The following is a 14,613-nucleotide window of genomic DNA, read 5'->3' as shown; positions in this document are numbered from 1 at the left end:
AGAAAATAACTTTCGTTTACAGAAAGTTACCCCTATTAAAAATACGCAAGTGTAGCTTAAAATAAAGTTTTTATTTGGATGTTATCCGAAGAATGTTACAAACTCGACCGACTTAAAAACATAATATCCAATATCTACACATTCCTTAAAACTGCAATACATTCTTATCGTTTCAATCTCAAGTGGGCAGGCTAGTAAGCCCATCATCCCTTCACCTTAAAACAACGAAAAACAAACCATATGGCTCGCCGTATGTATAAAGCAGAAATATCTTTTAAACACGGACACTGCCATATTTTATAATGACTCGACATTCTCCCACCTTGGGGAATTTGACAAAATTTCTCAAAAAATACAGAGTCACGAAAAATTACAATAAAATATCAAATAAAGTAAAAAGTAAAATATATCAAAAACAAACAGAGTCATGAAAAAATCAAGTCAAGAAAATGTCACTTGAATCTTACAGGAGTTTTAACTACCCGGCCACTTCGCGTACATCTTTCATTTAGATCGGGTGCTCTGCTTTTTGTCACTCCCGCACTTATTTCACTTGATTCTTCCTCAGCCTGGAGCTGACAACCGTTCTCTTGAGGCACTGTCTTTGGAGCCGCATCCCGTAGGGTAATGCCCTGGATATTCTCGCCAGCAGTAACTGCCTCCACGACTTCCACTGGGTAAAGCCTTTGCAACGGTCTCAGAAGTTGGCCTTGTGCTGTCGCAAGACGAACTAACCGCACCTGATTATCTCTACCGGGTAAAAGTTCAATAACTTTTCCTAAAGGCCACTGAAGACGCTTGATGTTTTCGTTGCCTACTAAAACGACATCCCCGATAGACACTTTAGACACTTTCGTCTTCTTCGTTCCCGCTTTGAGTTGAGCCAGATATTCAGCACCAAATATTTTTCGCAAATGACTTCTCAACTCTTGCAAACGGCGTATTTTGCGTGTGAGAGAATTCTGCTCTAGCAAATCACAATCCGGCAACTCGTAACTGACTTGCTCACGTAAAAACATACCTGGCGTCAACGCGGCTAACTCAGTAGGATCATCCGAAATATACGTCAATGGCCGCGACTTGACTATACTCTCACAATCACACAACAATGTCAATAAGTCTTCATAATTGAGAGACGCTCGACCCAAAACTTTTCGCAAAAGTCCTTTCACAATACCTATTAATCGCTCCCAAAATCCACCCCACCATGCCGCTGTAGGGGGGTTGAAACGCCACTTAATACGTTGTGTAGAACTATATTCCGCGATCATGTTCCAGTCCAATTGCTTAAGCGCGTTCTCAAGTCCCGTAAAATTCGTTCCATTGTCACTATAAACCGTTCTCGGGCGTCCACGCCTGGCAACAAAGCGACGGAAAGCTTGAATAAATGCATTTGTTGACAAGGAGGTAACGAGTTCCAGATGAACTGCGCGATAAACGGCACAAGTGAACAAACAAATCCATGCCTTCTCGCCCGATTTCAAGTAAAGAGGCCCAGCTAAGTCCACCCCGGAAATCTCAAACACTGCAGCATCTCGAACTCTATCGGCCGGCAATGAAGGCGTTTGTACTTCGAACGATTTCCCATCTTGTCTCTTGCACACACCACATTCTTTTAAAATGGACCGCACAATCCGTCTACCCCCTAAAGTCCAATATTTTTCGCGGAGCAAACTAAGCAGTCCCTGTGTACCAACGTGACAAGAGTTTTTGTGTAAGCTCAAAATCAACTTGCGCACTATAAAATGTTCACCCGGAAGTAAGATAGGCAGACGAAAATCTTCCGTGTCAATTCTCTCGGTAACGCGAGTTTTTAAACGTATAAGTCCAAATTCATCGACAAACGTGTTTAGCGAGGAAATTCGTTTCGTATCTGAACCGAACGCTTCTTTCTGCACTAACTTCAACACAAACATTTCGGCTTTGTCGATTTCCTCCGCGACCAATTCGCCTGTAAGTTTTCCATTTGAATTTCTCGTATTGCAACAAAATCGTAGCGTCCAAGCCATCATTCTTAACAGTTTTGTGTACTGAGAAAAGTAACGCAGGTGCCAATCGTCGGACGTCATATTCAATAGTGACGAAATGGCTTTTTTCTTTTTCTCAGTGCCGACTTCTTCTTCATCAACCTCTACTTTTTGTTGGGGCCAATAATTTTCGTTTCTGTACAACCATTCCGGGCCCTCCCACCATCGAGATTCGAACAATTGCCGAACACCACAGCCTCTTGATGGAAGATCGGCAGGGTTGAGAGAACCAGGCACATATTTCCAACACTCAGCATTGGCTAAATTTCTAATCTCCTGAACTCTATTAAAAACAAAAACATACCAGTCATCCTTACGTTGAATCCAAGAAAGAACCGTAGTGGAATCACTCCAAAAATAAGACTCAACATGCTGAGAAAATTGTCTTTTGACTGACTGATAAAGTCTAGCACCAATAGTGGCTGCCAACAGTTCCAATCTAGGTATAGAAATCTTCTTCAAAGGAGCCACACGACTCTTAGCTGCTATAAGAAAAATCGAAACACCATCATTCCGAAGAACTCTCAAAAACACTACGGCTGCATAAGCTTTCTTACTTGCATCTGAAAAGGTGTGCAAACTCCAATGGTCAGCTTCAATGGGCCCAGCCTGGATCCAACGTGGAATCTCAATACTCGACAGTTCAGGAAGATGAGTAACCCATTGACAAAATTCCTCAGCCATGTCATTCTCGACTGGTGCATCCCATCCCAGGCGCTTTTCCCAAAGTTTCTGCAGCAACAGTTTAGGGAACAGAGATACTGGACAGGTAAAACCAATAGGGTCAAATATACTCTGAGCTACAGAAAGCATCAGTCTCTTAGTTATGGGTTCTTTTCCGACCACTCCCTGAAAAATTTCACCATTGATTTTTAGTGTGTCTCTTGAGGAATCCCAGAGAAGACCAAGAACAGGGACAACTGTTTTTGTACTACCAGAAGACTCCCACCCTCTCAAATCCATCTTAGCTTCCTCCATGATGGCAGTTGCTTCTGACACGAACTTTCTCAACTCATTCTCTTCGGGATTATTTACTATTTCGATCACACCCTCGTTCAACCACTCATTGAATATTAAATTATACGATTCAAACAAATTGTACTTTTTCAACTTATTTAAAGTAGTATCTAACCTTCTTCTAGCGACAACTAAATTATCTGAAATTAAAGGATGCTTGTTCAACCAAGGTAACATAACCTCATACCTACCTTCGTTGTCACATCGGATAGTCTCATAGAAAAAATTCTTAGCCTCCTTGGCCGCCACCTCTCGTGTCAATTTTTCTACAGGATCGGTTATCCCAATAATATCAAGCTCCCAGAGTTTCGCCACAGAAGAACTATCAACAAACAACGAAATCAACATCATAGATGTGCTGAAATTAGAAGCAACTGCCGGCACCTTGCCCATAAGAGTCCAACCTAACAAAGTTTCAACTGCTACAAGACCACACTGTAACTGATATTTCCTCCCTGTATACAATTTGCCTACAACATCAGCTCCTAACAAAATCTCAATTGGTGCTATATGTCCGACATCGCTGAGCGAAATATTCATGTCACTAAGTTCCTCAACCCAAGGGCCGTGATAAACAGGAGAGACATCTGCACAAATTTTTGGTTGATCTAAGGCATCAAATGAACAAGAGTAAGCTCCTTCACTCGCAGTTACCTTGTATAATTTATGTCGTTGTTCAGAAGTACTTTTACCGCCAAATAACGTATGTACGATATTTTCCGTTCCTTTAGCAGAAAAACCCATTTCTTGTGCGGTACGCTGTAAAATATATGTTCTCTGCGATCCAGTGTCAATAAGTGCCCTTACTTGTTTAGTACCATGTGCACTTCTTATGTTTACTCGCAGAGTTTGTAAAAAAACCTGTGTATTATTCAAATTCGCAAGCGTCTGATCCTCAGTCCCATTTTCTTCCGAGCGGCTAATACTTGAGGTCGATGTATCAATTTTGTTAACAGGTAAATCAGGACACATCAAAACAACATGGGATTTACAACACAAAATACAATTCAAACGTGCTCTACATCTCTTCGAAGAATGTCGCACCTTCAAACATCGAAAACAGGCTTTCTTTTCTGACAATGTTCGTCGTTTCTGTTCCATAGACAATTTTTGTGCTTTAAAACAATTGATACTGTCATGCTGTCCTTCGCAAAAAATACACCTGTCAACCTCATAATTTACCAACCCAGCAGCGGTCGCTGATGGCTGATCAGTTCCTTGCTTCGGTGATTTTATATTCTTCTTTTCAACCAGGTTATTGGATTTATATTTATTTTCAGTCGATAAACCAAAACCTTCCGTTGCTAAATTAATTTTTTGTTCATTTTGAACTTCATTTTGTAGAAAACTCATTAGCCCACTTAATTTTGTCTCCAAAGTTGAAACTTCTGCAGATTCTTCGACATTGTGCATGGATACGGAACCAGAAGGCCTTAACGAGTTCCAGATGAACTGCGCGATAAACGGCACAAGTGAACAAACAAATCCATGCCTTCTCGCCCGATTTCAAGTAAAGAGGCCCAGCTAAGTCCACCCCGGAAATCTCAAACACTGCAGCATCTCGAACTCTATCGGCCGGCAATGAAGGCGTTTGTACTTCGAACGATTTCCCATCTTGTCTCTTGCACACACCACATTCTTTTAAAATGGACCGCACAATCCGTCTACCCCCTAAAGTCCAATATTTTTCGCGGAGCAAACTAAGCAGTCCCTGTGTACCAACGTGACAAGAGTTTTTGTGTAAGCTCAAAATCAACTTGCGCACTATAAAATGTTCACCCGGAAGTAAGATAGGCAGACGAAAATCTTCCGTGTCAATTCTCTCGGTAACGCGAGTTTTTAAACGTATAAGTCCAAATTCATCGACAAACGTGTTTAGCGAGGAAATTCGTTTCGTATCTGAACCGAACGCTTCTTTCTGCACTAACTTCAACACAAACATTTCGGCTTTGTCGATTTCCTCCGCGACCAATTCGCCTGTAAGTTTTCCATTTGAATTTCTCGTATTGCAACAAAATCGTAGCGTCCAAGCCATCATTCTTAACAGTTTTGTGTACTGAGAAAAGTAACGCAGGTGCCAATCGTCGGACGTCATATTCAATAGTGACGAAATGGCTTTTTTCTTTTTCTCAGTGCCGACTTCTTCTTCATCAACCTCTACTTTTTGTTGGGGCCAATAATTTTCGTTTCTGTACAACCATTCCGGGCCCTCCCACCATCGAGATTCGAACAATTGCCGAACACCACAGCCTCTTGATGGAAGATCGGCAGGGTTGAGAGAACCAGGCACATATTTCCAACACTCAGCATTGGCTAAATTTCTAATCTCCTGAACTCTATTAAAAACAAAAACATACCAGTCATCCTTACGTTGAATCCAAGAAAGAACCGTAGTGGAATCACTCCAAAAATAAGACTCAACATGCTGAGAAAATTGTCTTTTGACTGACTGATAAAGTCTAGCACCAATAGTGGCTGCCAACAGTTCCAATCTAGGTATAGAAATCTTCTTCAAAGGAGCCACACGACTCTTAGCTGCTATAAGAAAAATCGAAACACCATCATTCCGAAGAACTCTCAAAAACACTACGGCTGCATAAGCTTTCTTACTTGCATCTGAAAAGGTGTGCAAACTCCAATGGTCAGCTTCAATGGGCCCAGCCTGGATCCAACGTGGAATCTCAATACTCGACAGTTCAGGAAGATGAGTAACCCATTGACAAAATTCCTCAGCCATGTCATTCTCGACTGGTGCATCCCATCCCAGGCGCTTTTCCCAAAGTTTCTGCAGCAACAGTTTAGGGAACAGAGATACTGGACAGGTAAAACCAATAGGGTCAAATATACTCTGAGCTACAGAAAGCATCAGTCTCTTAGTTATGGGTTCTTTTCCGACCACTCCCTGAAAAATTTCACCATTGATTTTTAGTGTGTCTCTTGAGGAATCCCAGAGAAGACCAAGAACAGGGACAACTGTTTTTGTACTACCAGAAGACTCCCACCCTCTCAAATCCATCTTAGCTTCCTCCATGATGGCAGTTGCTTCTGACACGAACTTTCTCAACTCATTCTCTTCGGGATTATTTACTATTTCGATCACACCCTCGTTCAACCACTCATTGAATATTAAATTATACGATTCAAACAAATTGTACTTTTTCAACTTATTTAAAGTAGTATCTAACCTTCTTCTAGCGACAACTAAATTATCTGAAATTAAAGGATGCTTGTTCAACCAAGGTAACATAACCTCATACCTACCTTCGTTGTCACATCGGATAGTCTCATAGAAAAAATTCTTAGCCTCCTTGGCCGCCACCTCTCGTGTCAATTTTTCTACAGGATCGGTTATCCCAATAATATCAAGCTCCCAGAGTTTCGCCACAGAAGAACTATCAACAAACAACGAAATCAACATCATAGATGTGCTGAAATTAGAAGCAACTGCCGGCACCTTGCCCATAAGAGTCCAACCTAACAAAGTTTCAACTGCTACAAGACCACACTGTAACTGATATTTCCTCCCTGTATACAATTTGCCTACAACATCAGCTCCTAACAAAATCTCAATTGGTGCTATATGTCCGACATCGCTGAGCGAAATATTCATGTCACTAAGTTCCTCAACCCAAGGGCCGTGATAAACAGGAGAGACATCTGCACAAATTTTTGGTTGATCTAAGGCATCAAATGAACAAGAGTAAGCTCCTTCACTCGCAGTTACCTTGTATAATTTATGTCGTTGTTCAGAAGTACTTTTACCGCCAAATAACGTATGTACGATATTTTCCGTTCCTTTAGCAGAAAAACCCATTTCTTGTGCGGTACGCTGTAAAATATATGTTCTCTGCGATCCAGTGTCAATAAGTGCCCTTACTTGTTTAGTACCATGTGCACTTCTTATGTTTACTCGCAGAGTTTGTAAAAAAACCTGTGTATTATTCAAATTCGCAAGCGTCTGATCCTCAGTCCCATTTTCTTCCGAGCGGCTAATACTTGAGGTCGATGTATCAATTTTGTTAACAGGTAAAACAGGACACATCAAAACAACATGGGATTTACAACACAAAATACAATTCAAACGTGCTCTACATCTCTTCGAAGAATGTCGCACCTTCAAACATCGAAAACAGGCTTTCTTTTCTGACAATGTTCGTCGTTTCTGTTCCATAGACAATTTTTGTGCTTTAAAACAATTGATACTGTCATGCTGTCCTTCGCAAAAAATACACCTGTCAACCTCATAATTTACCAACCCAGCAGCGGTCGCTGATGGCTGATCAGTTCCTTGCTTCGGTGATTTTATATTCTTCTTTTCAACCAGGTTATTGGATTTATATTTATTTTCAGTCGATAAACCAAAACCTTCCGTTGCTAAATTAATTTTTTGTTCATTTTGAACTTCATTTTGTAGAAAACTCATTAGCCCACTTAATTTTGTCTCCAAAGTTGAAACTTCTGCAGATTCTTCGACATTGTGCATGGATACGGAACCAGAAGGCCTTAAAAACTGTGAAGATCTATGCCATAGTCTGATCATATCCTCCGGTAAACATGACTCAATAAGGGGATACAATATTGCCGCATATTTGTCAGCAGTTATGCCTAAGGTCTCAAGTGAACGAAGTTGACTCTCTATCATATCATATAGTGCAGAAACATTACAAGAACTACTAGAAACTCGACTCAAAATTAACTTTAAGAGTTCCCTAATATATGTATACTTCAATCTGGAGATCCTCTCTGCCAAACCTAGACTTCAAACTCTTTATAATTTTTGAGTAATTATCGGCTACTGCAGGAAAACTCTCCACTAAACGTCTGGCCTTACTACCGTCTACAGTGGCTTGTCTCAAATAAGCTATTTTGTCGTTTAAATCAATCGATGGATCATCATGCACTACTCTGAACTGCGACCAAAATGGAAGCCAATCTATCAAGTCCCCAGAATATTTCTTGAATTCGATTGGAGGTAATTTAAAACTGCGCTTACCTTTTATTGATGACTCTGAACTTACTAAACTGGGTCTGTCTTCGCATTTGTACTTCAGTTCATAGTAGCGTGTGCTGTATCTATCCTTTGCCTCCATCTCACTGATTAATTCTGCCTCGGAAGCCTTTTCGACCATAGCTTCAAACACCGCACTTTCCACGACACACAGCTCATTGTACTTAACTTGTAACAGTTCCCACTGTACACTAATTTGTTGCCAGGGTCGAGTGTCCACCGTTTCAGATAACAAATTGTCCAAAACATTAGCAGCTGTCGTAAAAGCAGTACGAAGCACTGTTCGGCGTTTTGTTTCTAATTCCAATGCCATATTTCTCGCTTACAAGGGTAACAACTTCGGCCGAGCCTCACGACAAACGAATTTATTCGCCGGAAAAAAGTTTACACTCAAATAAGCGGAAACAACTAACTTTTAAGCACACCCGTATATATCTAAGTCCTTATCGCGGTCGCCAAAATGTTACGTAGGGATGTCCACGAGTTACTTCACGCAAAGATCCCTGGTTCGAAATCAAATTAAAGAAAATAACTTTCGTTTACAGAAAGTTACCCCTATTAAAAATACGCAAGTGTAGCTTAAAATAAAGTTTTTATTTGGATGTTATCCGAAGAATGTTACAAACTCGACTGACTTAAAAACATAATATCCAATATCTACACATTCCTTAAAACTGCAATACATTCTTATCGTTTCAATCTCAAGTGGGCAGGCTAGTAAGCCCATCATCCCTTCACCTTAAAACAACGAAAAACAAACCATATGGCTCGCCGTATGTATAAAGCAGAAATATCTTTTAAACACGGACACTGCCATATTTTATAATGACTCGACACTTGCTATTAATGGCTTTGTCCATTAGCTCGTGTAGCTCACCTAGAAGGGATCCCAGACCCAGCTGCAGCTCGGCACGCCCCGCATGGTACGCAGGGCACACGAACACGGCATGCCGCGCGTCATCAACCACCCCACACTCGGGACATAGATCGTCAGCGGTCTTCCCTATACGGTGGGTATATTTTCTGAACGATCCATGCCCCGTCAAAAACTGTGTGAAGTAGTAGTTGACGCGCCGATGCCGACACCCGCACCACCTCACCACATCCGGGATCAAGGATCTCGTCCACACCGCCTTCTCGACTTCGGCTGCCCATTCCCTCTGCCACAACTCTATACTTCTCTTTCTTTCTAATGGTCCTGAACCTATTGCCCCGTTGGTACATTCGGACTCTCTCTCCAGTCAGGATGTGCACCGGCACAGAACCAGCCACCACCTGTAGCGCAATGGTTGATACGGTTCTGTACGCGCTGCACACCCTGATCAGAGGTTTCCTTTGTGCCCTGAGAAGCATGTCTTTATATTTCTTCATCCGGAGGACCTCGTACCATACCGGGGCCCCGTATAATACTATCGATAGAATGGATTGTAACATAACTGTTCTTTTCTGTGATCCTGGGCCCCCTATGTTTGGCATTAACTTGTTTAGTACCGAGGTCCTTTTCTTCAGCCTTTCGACATGCTTCCTGAACGTGTTGTCCGAATGCTAGTCTATCGTCTAACGTGATTCCTAAGTATTTCACGGTATTTTGGGGTCTTATTTCGGAGCCATTGTACTCGAATATTATGTTGTTTCTGTATCTCGGTCCCCTCAAGATTATTGCTTCAGTTTTCTCTACTGCAAGTTTTAAATCGTTTTCTTCTATCCATTCCGCGGTTCTCTTTATTTCTTGGTTTACTTTTTCTATTATGCCCCAATCGCCTTCGACTAGTAAGGCCAGATCGTCCGCGTATGCAATCGCTTTTACTCCTCTCTCTTTGTTTATTTCTAGTACCCCGTTATATAATATATTCCAGAGTGAGGGCCCCAGGACTGACCCCTGGGGTACTCCCGCGGTCATTTTCATTTTCTTTTTCTTTGATATGCACACGGTTCTTTCAGACAGGTAGTCCTTTATTATGTTGGACAAATATTCCGGAGCTCCACATTCGACTATTCTGTCTACAATGAGGCCCCAGTTTGCTGAGTTAAAAGCGTTTTTTATGTCCAACAGAACAAGGACTACCCACCTTTTCTTGCTTGCCTTTGCCGAGTCCTTTATCCAGGTTGCGGCATCTACTGTCGATCTGCCTTTCCGGAATCCGTACTGTTGATTAGATAACGCTCTCTCATCTTCCAACATGCCTTCCAGTCTCTTCTTGATAAGTCTTTCGTAGAACTTACCAAGGCAGTCCAGGAGGCATATTGGCCGATAAGAGGCTGCTGAATCGGGGGGCTTCCCAGGCTTCAGGAGTAGAACTAAGTTCGCTTCCTTTAAGTCCCTGGGAAACTCTTGCTTCTGCAGTAGGTCATTACATATTCTTCTGATCAAACCTGGTTTCTCTGTTGCTATTATCTTGATTGCCTCTGGAGGCAGCCCGTCGGGGCCGGGAGCTTTCCCCGTCTTCATCTCCTGACCAGCGGTTTTAATTTCATCTTCCGTGAACTCCTCTACCATTGTTGGAAAAATCTTGACAAAGTTTTGGACTGTCTTCGTGGGGAAGAGGAGTTCAGCTGATTCCATCCGCTGGTCCTCGTCAAGTTTATATGGGGTTATTATTTTCAAGGACTTCATGGTAATTTTATATGCGTCGCCCCATATATCCTCATCTAAAGCTTTAATCAGGGTCTGCCACTTTTCTTTTTTACTTTGTTTTATTGTTTTATTTAATTTTTTCTTCTGTTCTTTGTATATTTCATTGAGCTCGAGGTTGCCCTGGCTTCTCGTGTAATTTCTTCGAGCTCTGAGGCATTTCTCCCGTAGATCTTCAATTTCATCCGTCCACCAGTAGGGAGTTTTTTGGTTGTTTTTCCTTTTCACGGTGGCCAACTTTACTGCGCTCTCGAGTACTCCTCTCAGTTGGCCAAGGTCAGAAATCTCTTCCTCATTTATTTTTCTGACCTCCGATAGGTACGTATTTTTGTTAAAATATGTTTTAGTGTGTCCTATCGGCCGCCTTATTCCCCCTTTAACCTTTATTTCATATTTGATGTATCGGTGGTAGGTAAATAACTGATCGTCGAGAACATCCCAATCGTGGACTCTTCTTGATAGCCCCTCGCTTGCAATTGTAACGTCAATATGTGTTTGACTGGCCCCCCTTACGAACGTAGGTTTATTATCATTCCAGAGTTCCCCTGTTTGTCGTTTACGAGGGAACCCCACAACCTAGATTTTGCATTATGTCCCCGGCGATCACAATTTCTTTTTCGTTCGCGGCGGTACTCATTATCTCATCTACTATGTCTTTGTATCTGGTAGAGGGATGTTCGGAGACACGTAACATGCCAGGAGGCTGAAGTCCCTAAGTCTGAGGAGGACATGATTTTCCCCCCTGACAATGGCATGAGCTCTCACATCCCCATTCCTAATGAGCACCGCCACGTTTTGCTGGCTATCTTGTACCCACCCACCGACCGATGTAATTTTCTTATTTGGTTCGGGGACGATGAGCAGATCTGTTTCTAGCTTGCAGGCTTTTGCGTGGACAAGATCGTGCGATCTGCGCGCTCTGCCCACGTTCACCTGCAGTATCCTTATACCAGGTTGATCCTTGAGGTCCGTTTAGGTTCAGTTGCCTGAGGTCTCCTCTGCAGCGGATTCGCATCCTATTATTAGGTTAAAATGTCTAAAAACTAAGGTGAATAAATAAATAGGTATAGATAAAATAAATATATAAATAAAAGAAATAAAATGTATATAGATAAAATGTATATAAATAGAAATTTTCAATAAATGTATATATAGTTGAATAAATAAAATAAATAAAATTCAATAATTAAGTTAAATAAATAGAGTGTATAAATAAATTTTTTTAAATTGAAATAGTGGTGTGCATAAGGTGTTTTCCGTGAAACTTTGTGAGAGGTGGCCTCCTGTTTCGCAGGTGGGCTGTATAGGGGTCCATTTCTGTTCTCCAGGAAACCATCTCTCACCTTCTTACTTTTATTTTTTTTCTTACGCACCCTTTGGGGGTTCCCTTTCCCTTCCCCTGCCGTACACCCACGCCCGATAGGCTGGGCATTGCATGCGGTCCATGCGATGACCTTCTTCATTACAAGTGAGACAGAATGCAGTGTTACCACACTGCACTGCCGTATGCCCTGTTTTCATGCAGTTGTAGCAACACGCTACCCTGCTCTCCCCTTTACATTCAAATGTGCTATGCTCATAATGGAGACATTTGTAGCACCTCATCGGGGTGTACCTCTCCATAATGGGACAGAACACCCAGCCTATCGCTATCGTAGTGTATCGTCTCAATTCCTCCGCTTTCGTAGGGCGCACGGCTATGGTTGCCACTTGTTCTCCGTGCTGGTTTGTTCGTAGCATTTTTATGTCTACCTCGTCCTGTGATATTCCGGTGTATGCTTGTATTGGCTTCATGCAGGATTTTCTCCGTGACCCCTGGGTCCAGACCAGTTATTGTGAAATAATTCTCTTTGCGCCTTAGAGCCATACTAATACCGGACATCTTCGTGTCCATCTCCCTTTTTAGCTTTTCTGCAGCTCCCCTTCCTTTAAGCTTCACGAGGATGTCCCCCTTCGGTTTTTTTAAGTCTATCCACCTTCACTCCTATTTTCCCTATATTTATTTTCGCATTCATCTCCTTTAAGACGTCTGTATATGACTTGCTCCCGGTTTTAATTAGGAGGGCTTCCTCTTGCTCGTTTTTAACTTCTTTATCCATTTCTTTGCCTCGTATAATTATCTCCCACGTTATTTTTTCCCTCCTACCCACGAATTCGAGGGCTTTTCGTACCTTCTCTTTGTTTATTTCGTTATTAATTGCTACCCGTATTATTTCGGGCGGCTCCTTCCTCTCTTTAATTTGTTTTAGGGCCTTCTCCGCCACTTCATATATACCTTGATCCTTAATTTTTGCGACATAGGTATACCATTCTCTCCTTACAGTTGCCATGGAGCTTCTGTTCCCATTTTCTATGTACTCTACGTTTCCCTCTTGACAGCCCTCTATGATTTCATGCACTTCTTCTCTGATAGTGCGTATTACGCTTTCTATTCCACCCTCTTTTATTTCATTTTTTGTTACTATCAGGCATTCTTTCTTAGATATTGTTTCTTGCAAGCCCCCCTGTTCCCATTTTGTTTTTTCGTAGACTGTTTCCTCCCACCTCTTTTCATATATTTGGTTGAAGTCATTTATGTCCCCCCCTTTGTTTAATACTTCAATTATCTTTTCAGTCTCCTTTCTTTGCTTTTCTCGCTCTATTTTTATTTTGCATTGTTCGCATCTAACGCTCTCCTCCTCCGCTTGTGTCTTCTTACTTTGGTTTAGGCTAGTTTTGTTCTGATTATATATTTCCCCAATCAGATTTCTAGCTTTTATTTTGTGTTCCCCCTGTATGGGACCTTTATTGTTTAATATGTCCAATACTTGTTTTAGCTTTCTCAGGATCCTTTAATTTCTGTCTCCTCGGGGTATTAGGGTCTCTTCCCTCTTCTCTTTTTTGAATCTCTCATTTTCCTCTAGGCTATCCCCTTTTCTTTTTTTGGACTGTTGTATTGCTTCGTAATCCTCGTCGTCAAACAGTAAGACTTGAAGAATGCTATCTCCAGTTTTTTGTCAGTGTGTCTCCGTTTGCTCTTCTCTTTTATTTTCCTCTCCTTCCACTTCTATTGTTTCCGCCGAGGGTTCCCCCTCCTCTGCATCTCCTTCTTTCTCTTCGTCTTCTCTATTAATTTCTTCTAGCATGTTGTCCAATAATGTCGAGTGTGTTATGGGACCCGACCTGTTTATTTTTGGCTGATTCTGATGCCTCTTTAACATTTCTTCCTCAAACCTCTTTCGCTCCTCTATTTCTTCCATTTTGCCGTCGTGCGAAAGTTCTTCCCCATTCTCGTTTTTGTTAGTCTTCGCTTCGTCCTGTTTCTTTTGCCTGTAGTCGTCCTCTTTTTTTTTTCCCCGTTCCTTTGGTTTTTTTAATGGTTCCATACAAATCCCACGAGTTGGGACGTACTATACGTCAGACGCGGCAGTGCGCCCTTACCGCGTTAAGGCTGTGTTACTTCGGGAGGTCGCCAGGTATCCCGAAGGGATCGTTTGCGATGCTCTAACCCTCGCATCTCTCATATCTTGGGCACGATGCCTTCCACCGTGATAATGGGGATTATTTTATTGAGGTTTACTCCTCTAGGCTTTTTTCACGGTTGCCTCCGGACGCAGTGGCAGTTTGTATTCGCAGGCTACTTGGAATTTCCGCGTAACTGCTGCATCCCCTGTTACGCGGGATTGGGATTTGTGTATATGGGATAAAGGTATTTAGGTGGGGTGAGACATTTCGGCCACTCTTTATAAATGGGTTGGGATCATTCTAAGAATGAAAAAGGTGTTTGTCGAAAGTCGAAACTGGAGCCCCCGCAACGACGCAAAGCGCGATGCACGACGCAGACACCCCGGCGAAAGGCCCCAGCCCCGACCCCGACAAAAACGTTTGTTGAAAGTGGCGATTAGAATTTGGGGATAGAGTAGCCTCCGGGAAGTTGGAATGTATAACTT

General features: G+C 42.1%; 1 protein-coding gene across 1 annotated transcript; it reads right to left on the bottom strand.

The window, feature by feature from the left end:
• Nucleotides 1–13,680: 13,680 nt before the first annotated feature.
• On the bottom strand, nucleotides 13,681–14,049 carry LOC126893051 (glutamic acid-rich protein-like). The gene has a single exon (XM_050662991.1). The coding sequence runs from the start codon at nucleotides 14,047–14,049 to the stop codon at nucleotides 13,681–13,683; it is 369 nt and encodes a 122-aa protein (XP_050518948.1).
• Between the last annotated feature and the right edge of the window lie 564 nt (nucleotides 14,050–14,613).

The sequence above is a fragment of the Diabrotica virgifera genome, chromosome 10, assembly GCF_917563875.1.
Source record: "Diabrotica virgifera virgifera chromosome 10, PGI_DIABVI_V3a".
Lineage (NCBI taxonomy): Eukaryota > Metazoa > Arthropoda > Insecta > Coleoptera > Chrysomelidae > Diabrotica > Diabrotica virgifera.
Note: the sequence above shows the minus strand (reverse complement) of the source record. Positions and strands in the feature narration are given on the sequence as shown.